The sequence below is a fragment of the Salvelinus alpinus genome, chromosome 1, assembly GCF_045679555.1.
Source record: "Salvelinus alpinus chromosome 1, SLU_Salpinus.1, whole genome shotgun sequence".
Lineage (NCBI taxonomy): Eukaryota > Metazoa > Chordata > Actinopteri > Salmoniformes > Salmonidae > Salvelinus > Salvelinus alpinus.
This window is the reverse complement of record NC_092086.1, coordinates 14,574,783-14,588,244: the sequence shown is the minus strand read 5'-3', so window position 1 is coordinate 14,588,244 and position 13,462 is coordinate 14,574,783. Positions and strand designations below refer to the sequence as shown.

At 51.6% G+C, this 13,462-nt stretch overlaps 1 protein-coding gene across 1 annotated transcript in view; it reads right to left on the bottom strand.

Moving 5' to 3' along the window:
- Nucleotides 1-13,462, bottom strand: part of LOC139570232 (myosin-11-like) — a 60,926-nt gene that overhangs the window by 8,020 nt on the left and 39,444 nt on the right. The window contains exons 28-41 of the mRNA XM_071391940.1: nucleotides 12,383-12,527; nucleotides 10,792-10,936; nucleotides 10,117-10,323; nucleotides 9,380-9,484; nucleotides 8,063-8,215; nucleotides 7,753-7,856; nucleotides 7,216-7,360; nucleotides 6,502-6,714; nucleotides 6,079-6,291; nucleotides 5,069-5,230; nucleotides 4,075-4,203; nucleotides 3,520-3,605; nucleotides 2,631-2,754; nucleotides 1,281-1,489 (exon numbers count right to left, since the gene is read on the bottom strand). Coding sequence (XP_071248041.1) covers nucleotides 1,281-1,489; nucleotides 2,631-2,754; nucleotides 3,520-3,605; nucleotides 4,075-4,203; nucleotides 5,069-5,230; nucleotides 6,079-6,291; nucleotides 6,502-6,714; nucleotides 7,216-7,360; nucleotides 7,753-7,856; nucleotides 8,063-8,215; nucleotides 9,380-9,484; nucleotides 10,117-10,323; nucleotides 10,792-10,936; nucleotides 12,383-12,527 — 2,140 coding nt within the window. The remainder of the gene's footprint in view (nucleotides 1-1,280; nucleotides 1,490-2,630; nucleotides 2,755-3,519; nucleotides 3,606-4,074; nucleotides 4,204-5,068; nucleotides 5,231-6,078; nucleotides 6,292-6,501; nucleotides 6,715-7,215; nucleotides 7,361-7,752; nucleotides 7,857-8,062; nucleotides 8,216-9,379; nucleotides 9,485-10,116; nucleotides 10,324-10,791; nucleotides 10,937-12,382; nucleotides 12,528-13,462) is intronic.

Sequence of the window (13,462 nt, the reverse complement as noted above, 5' to 3'; positions counted from 1 at the left end):
TCTGGATGATCCAGAGGAGGAATGGGAGAAGGTCATGTGGTCTGATGATTCAAAAATAGAGCTTTTTGGTCTAAACTCCACTCGCCGTGTTTGGAGGAAGAAGAAGGATGAGTACAACCCCAAGAACACCATCCCAACCGTGAAGCATGGAGGTGGAAACATCATTCTTTGGGGATGCTTTTCTGCAAAGGGGACAGGACGACTGCACCGTATTAAGGGGAGGATGGATGGGGCCATGTATCGCGAGATCTTGGCCAACAACCTCCTTCCCTCAGTAAGAGCATTGAAGATGGGTCGTGGCTGGGTCTTCCAGCATGACAACGACACGAAACACACAGCCAGGGCAACTAAGGAGTGGCTCCGTAAGAAGTATCTCAAGGTCCTGGAGTGGCCTAGCCAGTCTCCAGACCTGAACCCAATAGAAAATCTTTGGAGGGAGCTGAAAGTCCGTATTGCCCAGCGACAGCCCCGAAACCTGAAGGATCTGGAGAAGGTCTGTATGGAGGAGTGGGCCAAAATCCCTGCTGCAGTGTGTGCAAACCTGGTCAAGAACTACAGGAAACGTATGATCTCTGTAATTGCAAACAAAGGATTCTGTACCAAATATTAAGTTCTGCTTTTCTGATGTATCAAATACTTATGTCATGCAATAAAATGCTAATTAATTACTTAAAAATCATACAATGTGATTTTCTGGATTTTTGTTTTAGATTCCGTCTCTCACAGTTGAAGTGTACCTATGATAAAAATTACAGACCTCTACATGCTTTGTAAGTAGGAAAATCTGCAAAATCGGCAGTGTATCAAATACTTGTTCTCCCCACTGTAGCAAGGCCACACGACTGTCTGTAGGAAGGATACGTTTTTGGTGAATGGGGTGGTGTACCTAATAAACTGGCCAGAGAGTGTATATTTACCTACCTTGCCTTTTGCATTCAGATCAAGCTATTTATGTAGTTCATCATGACCATGTGAGTAAGAACTACATTTCCTATCATCCTCTCCTGCCCCCGCCTGTTCTCCAGCCTGAGCTGTTTCTGTCTCCTCCTCTCCTCGCCTCCCCCTCTCCTCGCCTCCCCCTCTCCTTCCTCTCCTCCCCCTCTCCTGCCCCCACCTGTTCTCCAGCCCGAGCTGTTTCTGTCTCCTCCTCTCCTCGCCTCCCCCTCTCCTCTCCTCTCCTCTCCTCCCCCTCTCCTTCCTCTCCTCCCCCTCTCCTCGCCTCCCCCTCTCCTTCCTCGCCTCCCCCTCTCCTTCCTCTCCTCCCCCTCTCCTGTCCTTACCTGTTCTCCAGCTCCAGCTGCTCCTCCAGCTGGTGTAGTTTGGCCTCCAAGGCGGCGATGGCGGATTTGAACTTTGACCTCCCCTGACCCTCCATCTCCTGTAGCTTGACCTTCAGATCCTTGTTCTGCCTCTCGAGCTGCTGTCTGGCGCCCTCACTGCTCTGGGAGGAACTACGCTCAGCCTGCAGCTCACTGCTCAACTGGTCCACCTAGGGGGAAGGGATAGAGAGATGCACACATCACTTTAGAGAGGGGGTCATGGGAGGAAGAGGTTAGGACCAGGGGGAAGAGATAGGAGATGCCCTCTGGTCTGACAGTAAAGGGAAGAGGTAGGGATACTCCCCTCCCCCTTACATACTACCTAGTGTATACAACCTAGTGCATACACCCCTCCCTGTAAACCCTACCTGTAGCACACTCCGCTCCCCCTACACACTACCTAGTGTACACTACCTAGTGCATACTCCCCTCCCCCCTACACACTACCTAGTGCATACTCCCCTCCCCACTAAACCATACCTAAAGCACACTCCCCTCCCCCTTACATACTACCTAGTGTATACAACCTAGTGCATACTCCCCTCCCCCTAAACCATACCTAAAGCACACTCCCCTCCCCACTACCTAGTGTATACTCCCCTCCCCCCTCCCCCCTACCTAGTGCATACTCCCCTCCCCCCTCCCTAGTGCATACTCCCCTCCCCCCTCCCCCCTCCCTAGTGTATAGCCCCCTCCTCTCCTACACACTACCTAGTGCATACTCCCCTCCCCCTAAAGCACACTCCCCTCCCCCTACACACTACCTAGTGTATAGCCCCCTCCTCTCCTACACACTACCTAGTGCATACTCCCCTCCCCCTAAAGCACACTCCCCTCCCCCCTACACACTACCTAGTGTATACTCCCCTCCCCCCTACACACTCCCTAGTGTATAGCCCCCTCCCCCCTCCCTAGTGTATAGTCCCCTCCCCCCTCCCTAGTGTATAGCCCCCTCCTCTCCTACACACTACCTAGTGCATACTCCCCTCCCCCTAAAGCACACTCCCCTCCCCCTACACACTACCTAGTGTATAGCCCCCTCCTCTCCTACACACTACCTAGTGCATACTCCCCTCCCCCTAAAGCACACTCCCCTCCCCCTACACACTACCTAGTGTATAGCCCCCTCCTCTCCTACACACTACCTAGTGCATACTCCCCTCCCCCTAAAGCACACTCCCCTCCCCCCTACACACTACCTAGTGTATACTCCCCTCCCCCCTACACACTCCCTAGTGTATAGCCCCCTCCCCCCTCCCTAGTGTATATCCCCCTCCCCCCTCCCTAGTGTATAGCCCCCTCCTCTCCTACCTGTTGCTGTGTCTTCCGGAGGCGGTCGTTGAGGTTCTCCATGTTGGCCTGCTCCTCCTCCAGCTCTTCCTCTAGCTGGCTGATCTTAGCCTCCAGACGACGCTTCTCATCGGACATCATAGACCTGAGGAGAGGAGGAAGAGGAGGGAGGAGGAGAGGAAGAGAGGAGGAGGGAGGAGGAGAGGAGGGGAGAGGAGGAGGGGAGAGGAAGAGGAGAGGAGGAGGGGAGAGGAAGAGGAGAGGAGGAGGAGGAGGAGGGGCAGATGAGCAGAGACACAATATAGATGTCAATAGTCTGCACTGAATTGAATGGGAGAAACTAATGGGTTAAAGGGAAGGGTTAGATTTAGGTTTAAGGGTTAAGTTTGGGTTAAGGGTTAGGTTTAGGTTTAAGGGTTAAGTTTGGGTTAAGGGTTAGGTTTAGGTTTAAGGGTTAAGTTTGGGTTAAGGGTTAGGTTTAGGTATAAGGGTTAAGGTTAGTTTAAGGGTATGGTTAAGTTTGGGTTAAGGGTTAGGTTTAGGGTTAAGGGTTTTAGGGTATGGTTAAGTTTGGGTTAAGGATTAGGTTTAGGTATAAGGGTTAAGGTTAGTTTAAGGGTATGGTTAAGTTTGGGTTAAGGGTTAGGTTTAGGTTTAAGGGTTAAGGTTAGTTTTAGGGTATGGTTAAGTTTGGGTTAAGGGTTAGGTGTTAAGATTACAGTACTGAGGATATTTTCACATGTCCAGTTGTTCTACATCAATACAGATGAAGGAAAGGGATTAGGCCTGCGTCCCATATTACATCCTATTCCCTTTATAGTGCACTACTTTAGACCAGGGACCAATGGGCAATAGGGTGGCATTTGGGACACAGTCTAGGGGACCTTTTAAAAGTAGCCTCCACACTCACTTCCCAGAGTTGCTGGCCAGATCCTCAGACATCTCATCTCTCTCTGTCTCGGCCTGCTTACGAGCCCTCTCTGCCGCAGCCACGTCCTACAGGGGGAGGAAGAGCGAAGAGATGGAGGAAGAGGAGGAGAGAGGGGGGGTATGTTAGGAGACAAGAACAGGAGAGAGGGGGGGTATGTTAGGAGACAAGAACAGGAGAGAGGGGGGGTATGTTAGGAGACAAGAACAGGAGAGAGGGGGGGTATGTTAGGAGACAAGAACAGGAGAGAGGGGGTATGTTAGGAGACAAGAACAGGAGAGAGGGGGTATGTTAGGAGACAAGAACAGGAGAGGGGGGGGGTATGTTAGGAGACAAGAACAGGAGAGAGGCAGAGTGAAGTTTCTAGTGATTTGTATATCACAAGGCAAGATTCTCCCATGTTAACATATTCTGTGTCCTGAGAGAGAAAGAGACAGAGGGAGAGAGAGGGGGGGAGAGGGAGAGACAGAGAGGGAGAGAGAGGGGGGGAGAGACAGAGAAGGAGAGAGATAGGGGGGGAGAGAGAGAAGACTGTACCTCCTGTAGCTGCATGAAGCTGGCCTCCAGGGTCTTGGCTCTCCTCTCTGACTCCCTGGCTGAGGACAGTACCTCCTTCTGGGCTGCACGGGAATCCTCCGCCTCCCTCTGGAGCTCCTTCATCTGGGCCTGAGGAGGAAGAGGGAGGAGGAGAGGGGAAGGAGGAGGGGAGGAAGAGGGAGGAAATGGAAGTCATTAGTGGAGAAATGCTAAACTGACCCAGGATCAGCATCTACACTGTCTAGAGACAACTTCCACCTACACCCAGGATCAGTGTCTACAGACAACTTCCACCTACACCCAGGATCAGTGTCTACAGACAACGTCCCCCTACACCCAGGATCAGAGTCTACAGACAACGTCCCCCTACACCCAGGATCAGTGTCTACAGACAACTTCCCCCTACACCCAGGATCAGAGTCTACAGACAACTTCCCCCTACATCCAGGATCAGAGTCTACAGACAACTTCCCCCTACACCCAGGATCAGAGTCTACAGACAACTTCCCCTACACCCAGGATCAGAGTCTACAGACAACTTCCACCTACACCCAGGATCAGAGTCTAGAGACAACTTCCCCCTACACCCAGGATCAGAGTCTACAGTCAACTTCCCCCTACACCCAAGATCAGAGTCTAGAGACAACTTCCCCCTACACCCAAGATCAGAGTCTAGAGACAACTTCCCCCTACACCCAGGATCAGAGTCTACAGACAACTTCCCCCTACACCCAGGATCAGAGTCTAGAGACAACTTCCCCCTACACCCAGGATCAGAGTCTACACCATCTACATACAACTTCCCCCTACATCCAGGATCAGAGTCTACAGACAACTTCCCCCTACATCCAGGATCAGAGTCTACAGACAACTTCCCCCTACACCCAGGATCAGTCTAGAGACAACTTCCCCCTACATCCAGGATCAGAGTCTACAGACAACTTCCCCCTACATCCAGGATCTCAGTGTGTTTCCGCTGTGGTGTGTGACTGACCTGTATCTTGCGTAGCTGTTTGACGGCCTCGTCACGCCCCCTACTGGTGGCTTCCACCTGGTCCTCCAGATCATTCACCTCTCCTTCCAGCTTCTTCCTCCCTGCTGTCGCCCCCGCACGCTGTCTCCTCTCCTCCTCCAGCTCACCCTCCAGCTCACGCACCTGGAGGAGAGGGAGGGAGGGAGGAGCGGGAGAGAGGAGGAGAAAGAGAGAGAGGTTAGAGGGCTGTCGCCCCCGCACGCTGCCTCCTCTCCTCCTCCAGCTCCAAATCCAGCTCACATCCCGGGAGAGAAGGAGGGAGATCAGACGCCCCCTCTCCTCCTCTCCTTCCCCTGGTCCTACCTGTTTCCATAGTTTTCTCCCTCTTCTCCGTGTCTCATCCCCTCCTCTCTTCCCCCTGTCCTCCCTCTGTCTCCTCCTCTCCTCCCCCTTTCTCCTCCTCTCCTTCCCCTGGTCCTACCTGTTTCCATAGTTGTTTCTCCCTCTCCTCCTCTCCTTCCCCTGGTCCTACCTGTTTCCATAGTTGTTTCTCCCTCTCCTCCTCTCCTTCCCCTGGTCCTACCTGTTTCCATAGTTGTTTCTCCCTCTCCTCCTCTCCTTCCCCTGGTCCTACCTGTTTCCATAGTTGTTTCTCCCTCTCCTCCTCTCCTCCCCCCCTCCTACCTGTTTCAGTAGTTGTCTCCTCCTCTCCTCCCTTGTCTCCTCCTCTCCTCCCCGTCTCCTACCTGTTTCAGTGGTTGTCTCCTCCTCTCCTCCCAGTCTCCTACCTGTTTCAGTAGTTGTCTCCTCCTCTCCTCCCTTGTTTCCTCCTCTCCTCCCCGTCTCCTACCTGTTTCAGTAGTTGTCTCCCCCCCCCCCTCCTACCTGTTTCAGTAGTTGTCTCCTCCTCTCCTCCCTTGTCTCCTCCTCTCCTCCCCGTCTCCTACCTGTTTCAGTAGTTGTCTCCTCCTCTCCTCCCCCTGTCTCCTCCTCTCCTCCCTTGTCTCCTCCTCCCCTCCCCTGTCTCCTACCTGTTTCAGTAGTTGTCTCCTCCTCTCCTCCCCCTGTTCGTCTCGTCCCTGCAGGTCTCTGTCATGCTGTGTCTTCATGGCCTGCGTGTTGACCTCCAGACGTAGCTTAGCATCCTCTGCGACCTGCAGCTCATCCTCCAGCTCCTCCATCTGGGTCTGCATCTCCTCCAACACCGCCTCCAGACCTCGCTTCGCCTTCTCCAACTCATGGACCTGGCCAACCCACAACACATCAGTCACAATGAACCTGACAACGGGGGCGAGGGAGGGGGAGAGAGAGGGGGAGAGAAAGAGAGAGAGGGGGAGAGAAAGAGAGAGAGAGGGAGAGAAAGAGAAAGAGAGAGAGAGAGAGGAGAGGGAGAGAGAGAGGGAGAAAAAGAGAGAGAAAGATGAAGAGAGCGAGAGAGATACAAAGACACTCACGTTCTTCCCGACATCGTCCTTGGAGCTGACCAGGTCCTCCATCTCTGCCCTGAGGGCCTTGTTGCTTCTCTCCTGCTCCTCCAGGGAGCCCTGCATCTCCTCCAAGGTCCTCCCCAGAGCCAGCGCCCGCGTCTCCTTCTCTCTGGCCTCCGCCTCCGCTCGGTCACGCTCCTCAGCATACTTACCGGAGATGGAACGCTCCTCTGCTAGCATCTGGGAGAGGGGAGGAGAGGTGGGAGGGAGGAGAGGGGGGAGAGAGGAGGAGAGGTGGGAGGGAGGAGAGGGGAGGTGGGAGTGAGGGAGGGAGGGAGGGAGGAGAGGGGGGAGAGGAGGTGAGAAAATAACAGATTTTCACAGGTGGATGCAAAGATAATAGCTGTTAAAGGTTGGCAAGACAGCACAAACAGATACGGGACCAGGCTAAGAAATTATATCTGTTGTGTGGAGGGTGTTGTGTTGATTATGATACTTGTTGTTACTGACTTCCCTTTCTTAATTGCCCCTGAGGGGATAAAGGAAGTTCAAATGAGTTGAATTGGATTGAATTGAACTGAGTTGAATCGATTGAGTTTAATGAAGTTGAATTGAGTTGGATTGAGTTGAATTGAATCGATTGAGTTTAATGAAGTTGAATTGAGTTGAGTTGAATTGAGTTGAATTGAATCGATTGAGTTTAATGAAGTTGAATTGAATTGAGTTGAATTGACTATTAACCTGGTCAAACTTCCTCTGTTTCTTCTCCAGGTTGGAGACCAAGGTTCTCTGGTTGTCCAGGTCCATCAGAATGTCCTCCAGTTCCTGCTGTAGTCTGATCCTGTTCTTCTCCAGTTTATCATAGGCACACACCTTCTCCTCATACCTACCATCACACCACGGAGGAGTAACATATAGTTACATACGGTTAGTTATATATATTATATACAGTATGTCTATACATATGCAGGATCTTCATTTGACCAGTATTGTCGCAGCAAAATAATCCTGCAGCGAAAGGATTTGAACGTTTAAAGTACATAATGTTGCTATTAGCTAGTCCCCAAAAAAGTGCAATTCTGTTAATATAACCGTGTGTTGGTGCAGGTTTTCAGTTAATTTATTTAAATCACAAAGATCATCTGCATTTCCTGCTGTGCAGGAAAATTCTCAGCAACAAATTAAGTGATCAAATTAAGATCCTACATATGTTTTATTCTAAATATATTTATAACTATTATATACAGTATATGTATCATATATGTCTAATTGTCGTACTGTGAGTTGGCAGCCTCCAGGTCTCTCTGCAGGCGTTTCTTCCCCTCCTCCAGGAGTTCCACTGTCCCCTGCTGCTCATCCAGACCTTTCTTACAGTCAGACAGCTGAAGAGAGAGAAAGGGTCAAAGGTCAAACTCTATATTCTCTTTCTGTAACAGTGCTGACCTCTCTCTCTCTCTCTCTCTAACAGTACTGACTTGACCTCTCTCTGTAACAGTACTAACCTGACCCCTCTCTCTCTGTAACACTACTGACCTGACCCCTCTCTCTATCTCTCTGTAACAGTACTGACCCCTCTCTCTCTACTGACCTGCATGTTGAGGCTGGAGGCCTGTCTCTCCACTCCTCTCTTGGCCTCTGTCTCTTCCTCCAGCTGTTCTAGAAGGTTGTTCCTGTCGTCCTCTGTCTGGCGTAGACGACCTGACAGGTTCAGCTTCTGACGAGTCTCCTCTGCCAACAACTCCTAGAGGGGGGAGGGGAGAGAGGAGAGGAGGGGAGGAGGGGGGAGAGGAGGAAAGGGGAGAGAGGAGGGGAGAGAGGGGGGAGAGAGGAGGGGAGGGGGAGAGAGGAGGGGAGGGGGGAGAGCGGGGGGAGAGCGGGAGAGAGGGGGGGAGAGGAGGGGAGGGGAGAGAGGGGGGAGAGGAGGGGAGAGAGAGGGGGAGAGAGGAGTGGAGGGGTAGAGAGCGGGGAGAGGAGGGGAGGGGGAGAGAAGGAGGAGAGGATGGGGGAGAGGAGGGGGAGAGAGAGGGAGAGAGGAGGGGAGGGGGGAGAGAGGGGGAGAGAGGAAGAGAGGGAAACAGATAAACATGAACAGGTTGTGGTAGTGTGTTGTAGTTCACTTTAGCCTCAAAGGTCCTAAGAACCATGACTTAAAAAGTGAAGTATAAAACAGGGGGACAAAACTCTGTTTATCTCTCACTCTGAGGAGGTTTCCCTGTCAGCTGGACATCCTATATCTATTCAGTGTCAGAGAGTCCTGTCAGAGAGTCCTGTAGGTCTGAGTCTCACCTGAGAGTCCTGTAAGGTCTGAGTCTCACCTGAGAGTCCTGTAAGGTCTGAGTCTCACCTGAGAGTCCTGTAAGGTCTGAGTCTCACCTGAGAGTCCTGTAAGGTCTGAGTCTCACCTGAGAGTCCTGTAGGTCTGAGTCTCACCTGAGAGTCCTGTAAGGTCTGAGTCTCACCTGAGAGTCCTGTAAGGTCTGAGTCTCACCTGAGAGTCCTGTAAGGTCTGAGTCTCACCTGAGAGTCCTGTAGGTCTGAGTCTCACCTGAGAGTCCTGTAAGGTCTGAGTCTCACCTGAGAGTCCTGTAAGGTCTGAGTCTCACCTGAGAGTCCTGTAAGGTCTGAGTCTCACCTGAGAGTCCTGTAAGGTCTGAGTCTCACCTGAGAGTCCTGTAAGGTCTGAGTCTCACCTGAGAGTCCTGTAAGGTCTGAGTCTCACCTGAGAGTCCTGTAAGGTCTGAGTCTCACCTGAGAGTCCTGTAAGGTCTGAGTCTCACCTGAGAGTCCTGTAGTTGGGACCCCAGAGTCCTGTAGGTCTGAGTCTCACCTGAGAGTCCTGTCGGTCTGAGTCTCACCTGAGAGTCCTGTAGCTGGGACCCCAGAGTCCTGTAGGTCTGAGTCTCACCTGAGAGTCCTGTAGCTGGGACCCCAGACTGCCCAGGTCTTTACTCAGTTTAATGTTCTTCCCCTCCACCTCATTCAGCAGACCGCTCACACTGTCCAACTCAGACTGGAACACAGGGATGAGAGAAGAAGGGGATGAGAGAAGAAGGGGATGGGAGAAAAGAGTAGCAGGTTGTCACAAACATGAAATAATAAATGATGATGTCTGTCATCATGTAAATAAAACACACCAAATCCGCTCCTTCATCCCCTCTCCCCAGGTCCTTGCTGTAAACCACAATATGGTCTCAGATGCTATAGTGTTCAATGACTGTTGTATTTCTGGGTTGTTGTTAGTGTTCTCAGATGTGTCACCAATAAATAGATGACAGTTGTACTAGGACAATCCCCTGCTCGTGTTTCAGGTTTTAAAAGTTTGTGACTTGTATTATTTTCATCTGACTTGTGATTGTACAGATGTAGGGTCTTCATTTGATCACCCTGTTGCAGGATACATTTTCTGAAAACGTGTAGTGTATTTGAGGTTTGAAAAGTTTAACTAATTTCCACTTTGGAGTTTCAGACTTGATTTTCCCTTACGAAAAATGTATCAACCCCTCCTAAAATGTCCATGAATTACAATCCACATAATAATCCACATAATAATTAAAATGTCCTGTTGCTGCAGGATTATTTTCCTGCTGTAGCAAACTGGTTCAAATTAAGATCCTACATCTGTAGCCAGTGTACGCTACTCACGGTCAACTTAGAGACTCGTTCTCCCAGCTCCCCCCTCTGTCTCTCGCTGTCGTTGTAGCGCGACTGCAAGTCTGAGAGCTGACCTTCGATCTTCTTCCTCTTGTGCTCCACTTCCTGCTTGGCGTTGGCCAATGAGTGGAGGTCTGCGCTAAGGTCAGATGACTCCTTCTCCAATCCCTGCTTAGCCTTCTCCAGACTGGCTCGCACCTGGGGAGAGATGGGAGGGTGTGAGGGAGAGAAGGGAGGGTGGAGGGAGTGGGGAGAGAAGAGAGAGGGGAGTGGGGAGAGGAGTGAGGGAGAGAAGGGTGGGAGTGGGGGAGAGAAGGGAGGGTGTGAGGGAGAGAAGGGAGGGAGTGGGGGTGAAAAGGGAGGGTGTGAGGGAGTGTGTTTACTTTGTCCATATGTGTGCATGTGTGTGTGCATGTGTGTGTGCTCTGGTCATGTGTGTGCATGTGCATGTGTGTGTGCATGTGTGTGTGCATGTGTGTGTGTGCTCTGGTCATGTGTGTGTGCTCTGTGTGTGTGTGTGTGTGTGTGTATGTGCATGTGTGTGTGCATGTGTGTGTGTGCTCTGGTCATGTGTGTGTATGTGTGTGTGTGTGTGTGTGTGCATGTGTGTGTGTGCTATGGTCATGTGTGTGTGTGTGTGTGTGTGCATGTGTGTCTATGTGTTACCCTCTTGGCCTGCTCCAGTTGTTCAGACAGTTCCTCAACAGTCTGTGTGTGTTTCTGTCTCATCTCCTGAACCTGAGCTTCATGGTTCCTCCCTTCCTCCTCCATCCCCTTCTTCAACACGGCTACCTCCTGCTCCCGCTTCGCCCTGGACAACACAACACACAGCAACCATCAGTGTGTGTCCCAATTGGAACCGTACCGTAGCTCCTGCTGTGCAGCGGTGGTGTCCAGTGGGTCCTCTAGACGGTCAAACTGAGACCGTATGGTCAGCATGTGGTGTCCTCTAGACGGTCAAACTGAGACCGTATGGTCAGCATGTGGTGTCCTCTAGACGGTCAAACTGAGACCGTATGGTCAGCATGTGGTGTCCTCTAGACGGTCAAACTGAGACCGTATGGTCAGCATGTGGTGTCCTCTAGACGGTCAAACTGAGACCGTATGGTCACTAGAGGTCAAACTGAGACCGTATGGTCAGGATGTGGTGTCCTCTAGATGGTCAAACTGAGACCGTATGGTCAGCATGTGGTGTCCTCTAGACGGTCAAACTGAGACCGTATGGTCAGCATGTGGTGTCCTCTAGACGGTCAAACTGAGACCGTATGGTCAGCATGTGGTGTCCTCTAGACGGTCAAACTGAGACCGTATGGTCACTAGAGGTCAAACTGAGACCGTATGGTCAGGATGTGGTGTCCTCTAGATGGTCAAACTGAGACCGTATGGTCAGCATGTGGTGTCCTCTAGACGGTCAAACTGAGACCGTATGGTCAGGATGTGGTGGTGACCGTGACTTGACCGTACCGTAGCTCCTGCTGCGCGGCGGTGGTATCCAGTGGGTCCTCTAGACGGTCAAACTGAGACCGTATGGTCAGGATGTGGTGTCCTCTAGATGGTCAAACTGAGACCGTATGGTCAGGATGTGGTGTCCTCTAAACGGTCACTAGAGGTCAAACTGAGACCGTATGGTCAGCATGTGGTGTCCTCTAGACGGTCAAACTGAGACCGTATGGTCAGGATGTGGTGTCCTCTAGACGGTCAAACTGAGACCGTATGGTCAGGATGTGGTGTCCTCTAAACGGTCACTAGAGGTCAAACTGAGACCGTATGGTCAGCATGTGGTGTCCTCTAGACGGTCAAACTGAGACCGTATGGTCAGGATGTGGTGTCCTCTAGACGGTCAAACTGAGACCGTATGGTCAGGATGTGGTGTCCTCTAAACGGTCACTAGAGGTCAAACTGAGACCGTATGGTCAGGCTGTGGTGGTGACCATGACCGTATGGTCAGGCTGTGGTGGTGACCGTGACCGTATGGTCAGGCTGTGGTGGTGACCGTGACCGTATGGTCAGGCTGTGGTGGTGACCGTGACCGTATGGTCAGGCTGTGGTGGTGACCGTGACCGTATGGTCAGGCTGTGGTGGTGACCGTGACCGTATGGTCAGGCTGTGGTGGTGACCGTGACCGTATGGTCAGGCTGTGGTGGTGACCGTGACCGTATGGTCAGGCTGTGGTGGTGACCGTGACCGTATGGTCAGGCTGTGGTGGTGACCGTGACCGTATGGTCAGGCTGTGGTGGTGAGCGTGACTTGACCGTACCGTAGCTCCTGCTGCGCGGCGGTGGTATCCAGAGTGTCTTCCAGCTCAGACCTCAGAGCGTTCAGCTCCTCCCCCAGGTCTCTACAGGCTGCATCAGCCTTCCTCCTGGCAGCCCCCTCTGACTCCAGGTCCTCCTGGATCTCACCTATTTATCACACGCACACGCACACGCACACACACACACACACACACACACACACACACACACACACACACACACACACACACACACACACCTATTCCTCATGTAGTGCACTACCTTTGAGCAGGTTAGTGTTTTCCATCATGGATGTTGTTCTGGAGCAACTCTGCAGAGTGGTCACTAGCTGGCACAGCCACAAAGTCATAACGTCTGACTTTAAACCCTAACCTTAACCACACTGCTAACCCTAACTTTAACTACACTGCTAACCCTAACTTTAACCACACTGCTAACCCTAACCACACTGCTAACCCTAACCACACTGCTAACTCTGACGCCTAACCTTAAATTAAGACCAAACAGCTAATTTTGTTTTCAGGAATTTTTACAATATAGACAATTTCGACTTTGCAGCTTGCCCATCTAGCAGAAATCGTTCAGTTCTGCCTCAATGACGAGACTCATCCCAATCAACGCTCAGGTCTGCCTCAAGGTCAAGACTCATCCCAATAATCGTTCAGGTCTGCCTCAAGGACGAGACTCATCCCAATAATCGTTCAGGTCTGCCTCAAGGACGAGACTCATCCCAATAATCGTTCAGGTCTGCCTCAAGGACGAGACTCATCCCAATCAACGCTCAGTTCTGCCTCAAGGACGAGACTCATCCCAATCAACGTTCAGTTCTGCCTCAAGGACGAGACTCATCCCAATCAACGCTCAGTTCTGCCTCAAGGACGAGACTCATCCCAATCAATGCTCAGGTCTGCCTCAAGGACGAGACTCATCCCAATCAATGCTCAGGTCTGCCTCAAGGACGAGACTCATCCCAATCAATGCTCAGGTCTGCCTCAAGGACGAGACTCATCCCAATCAACGCCAACCTGCTACTTTTGACCCTTGTGGGTGTCTTTTGGGACACCCTCCCTTGATATGGATCT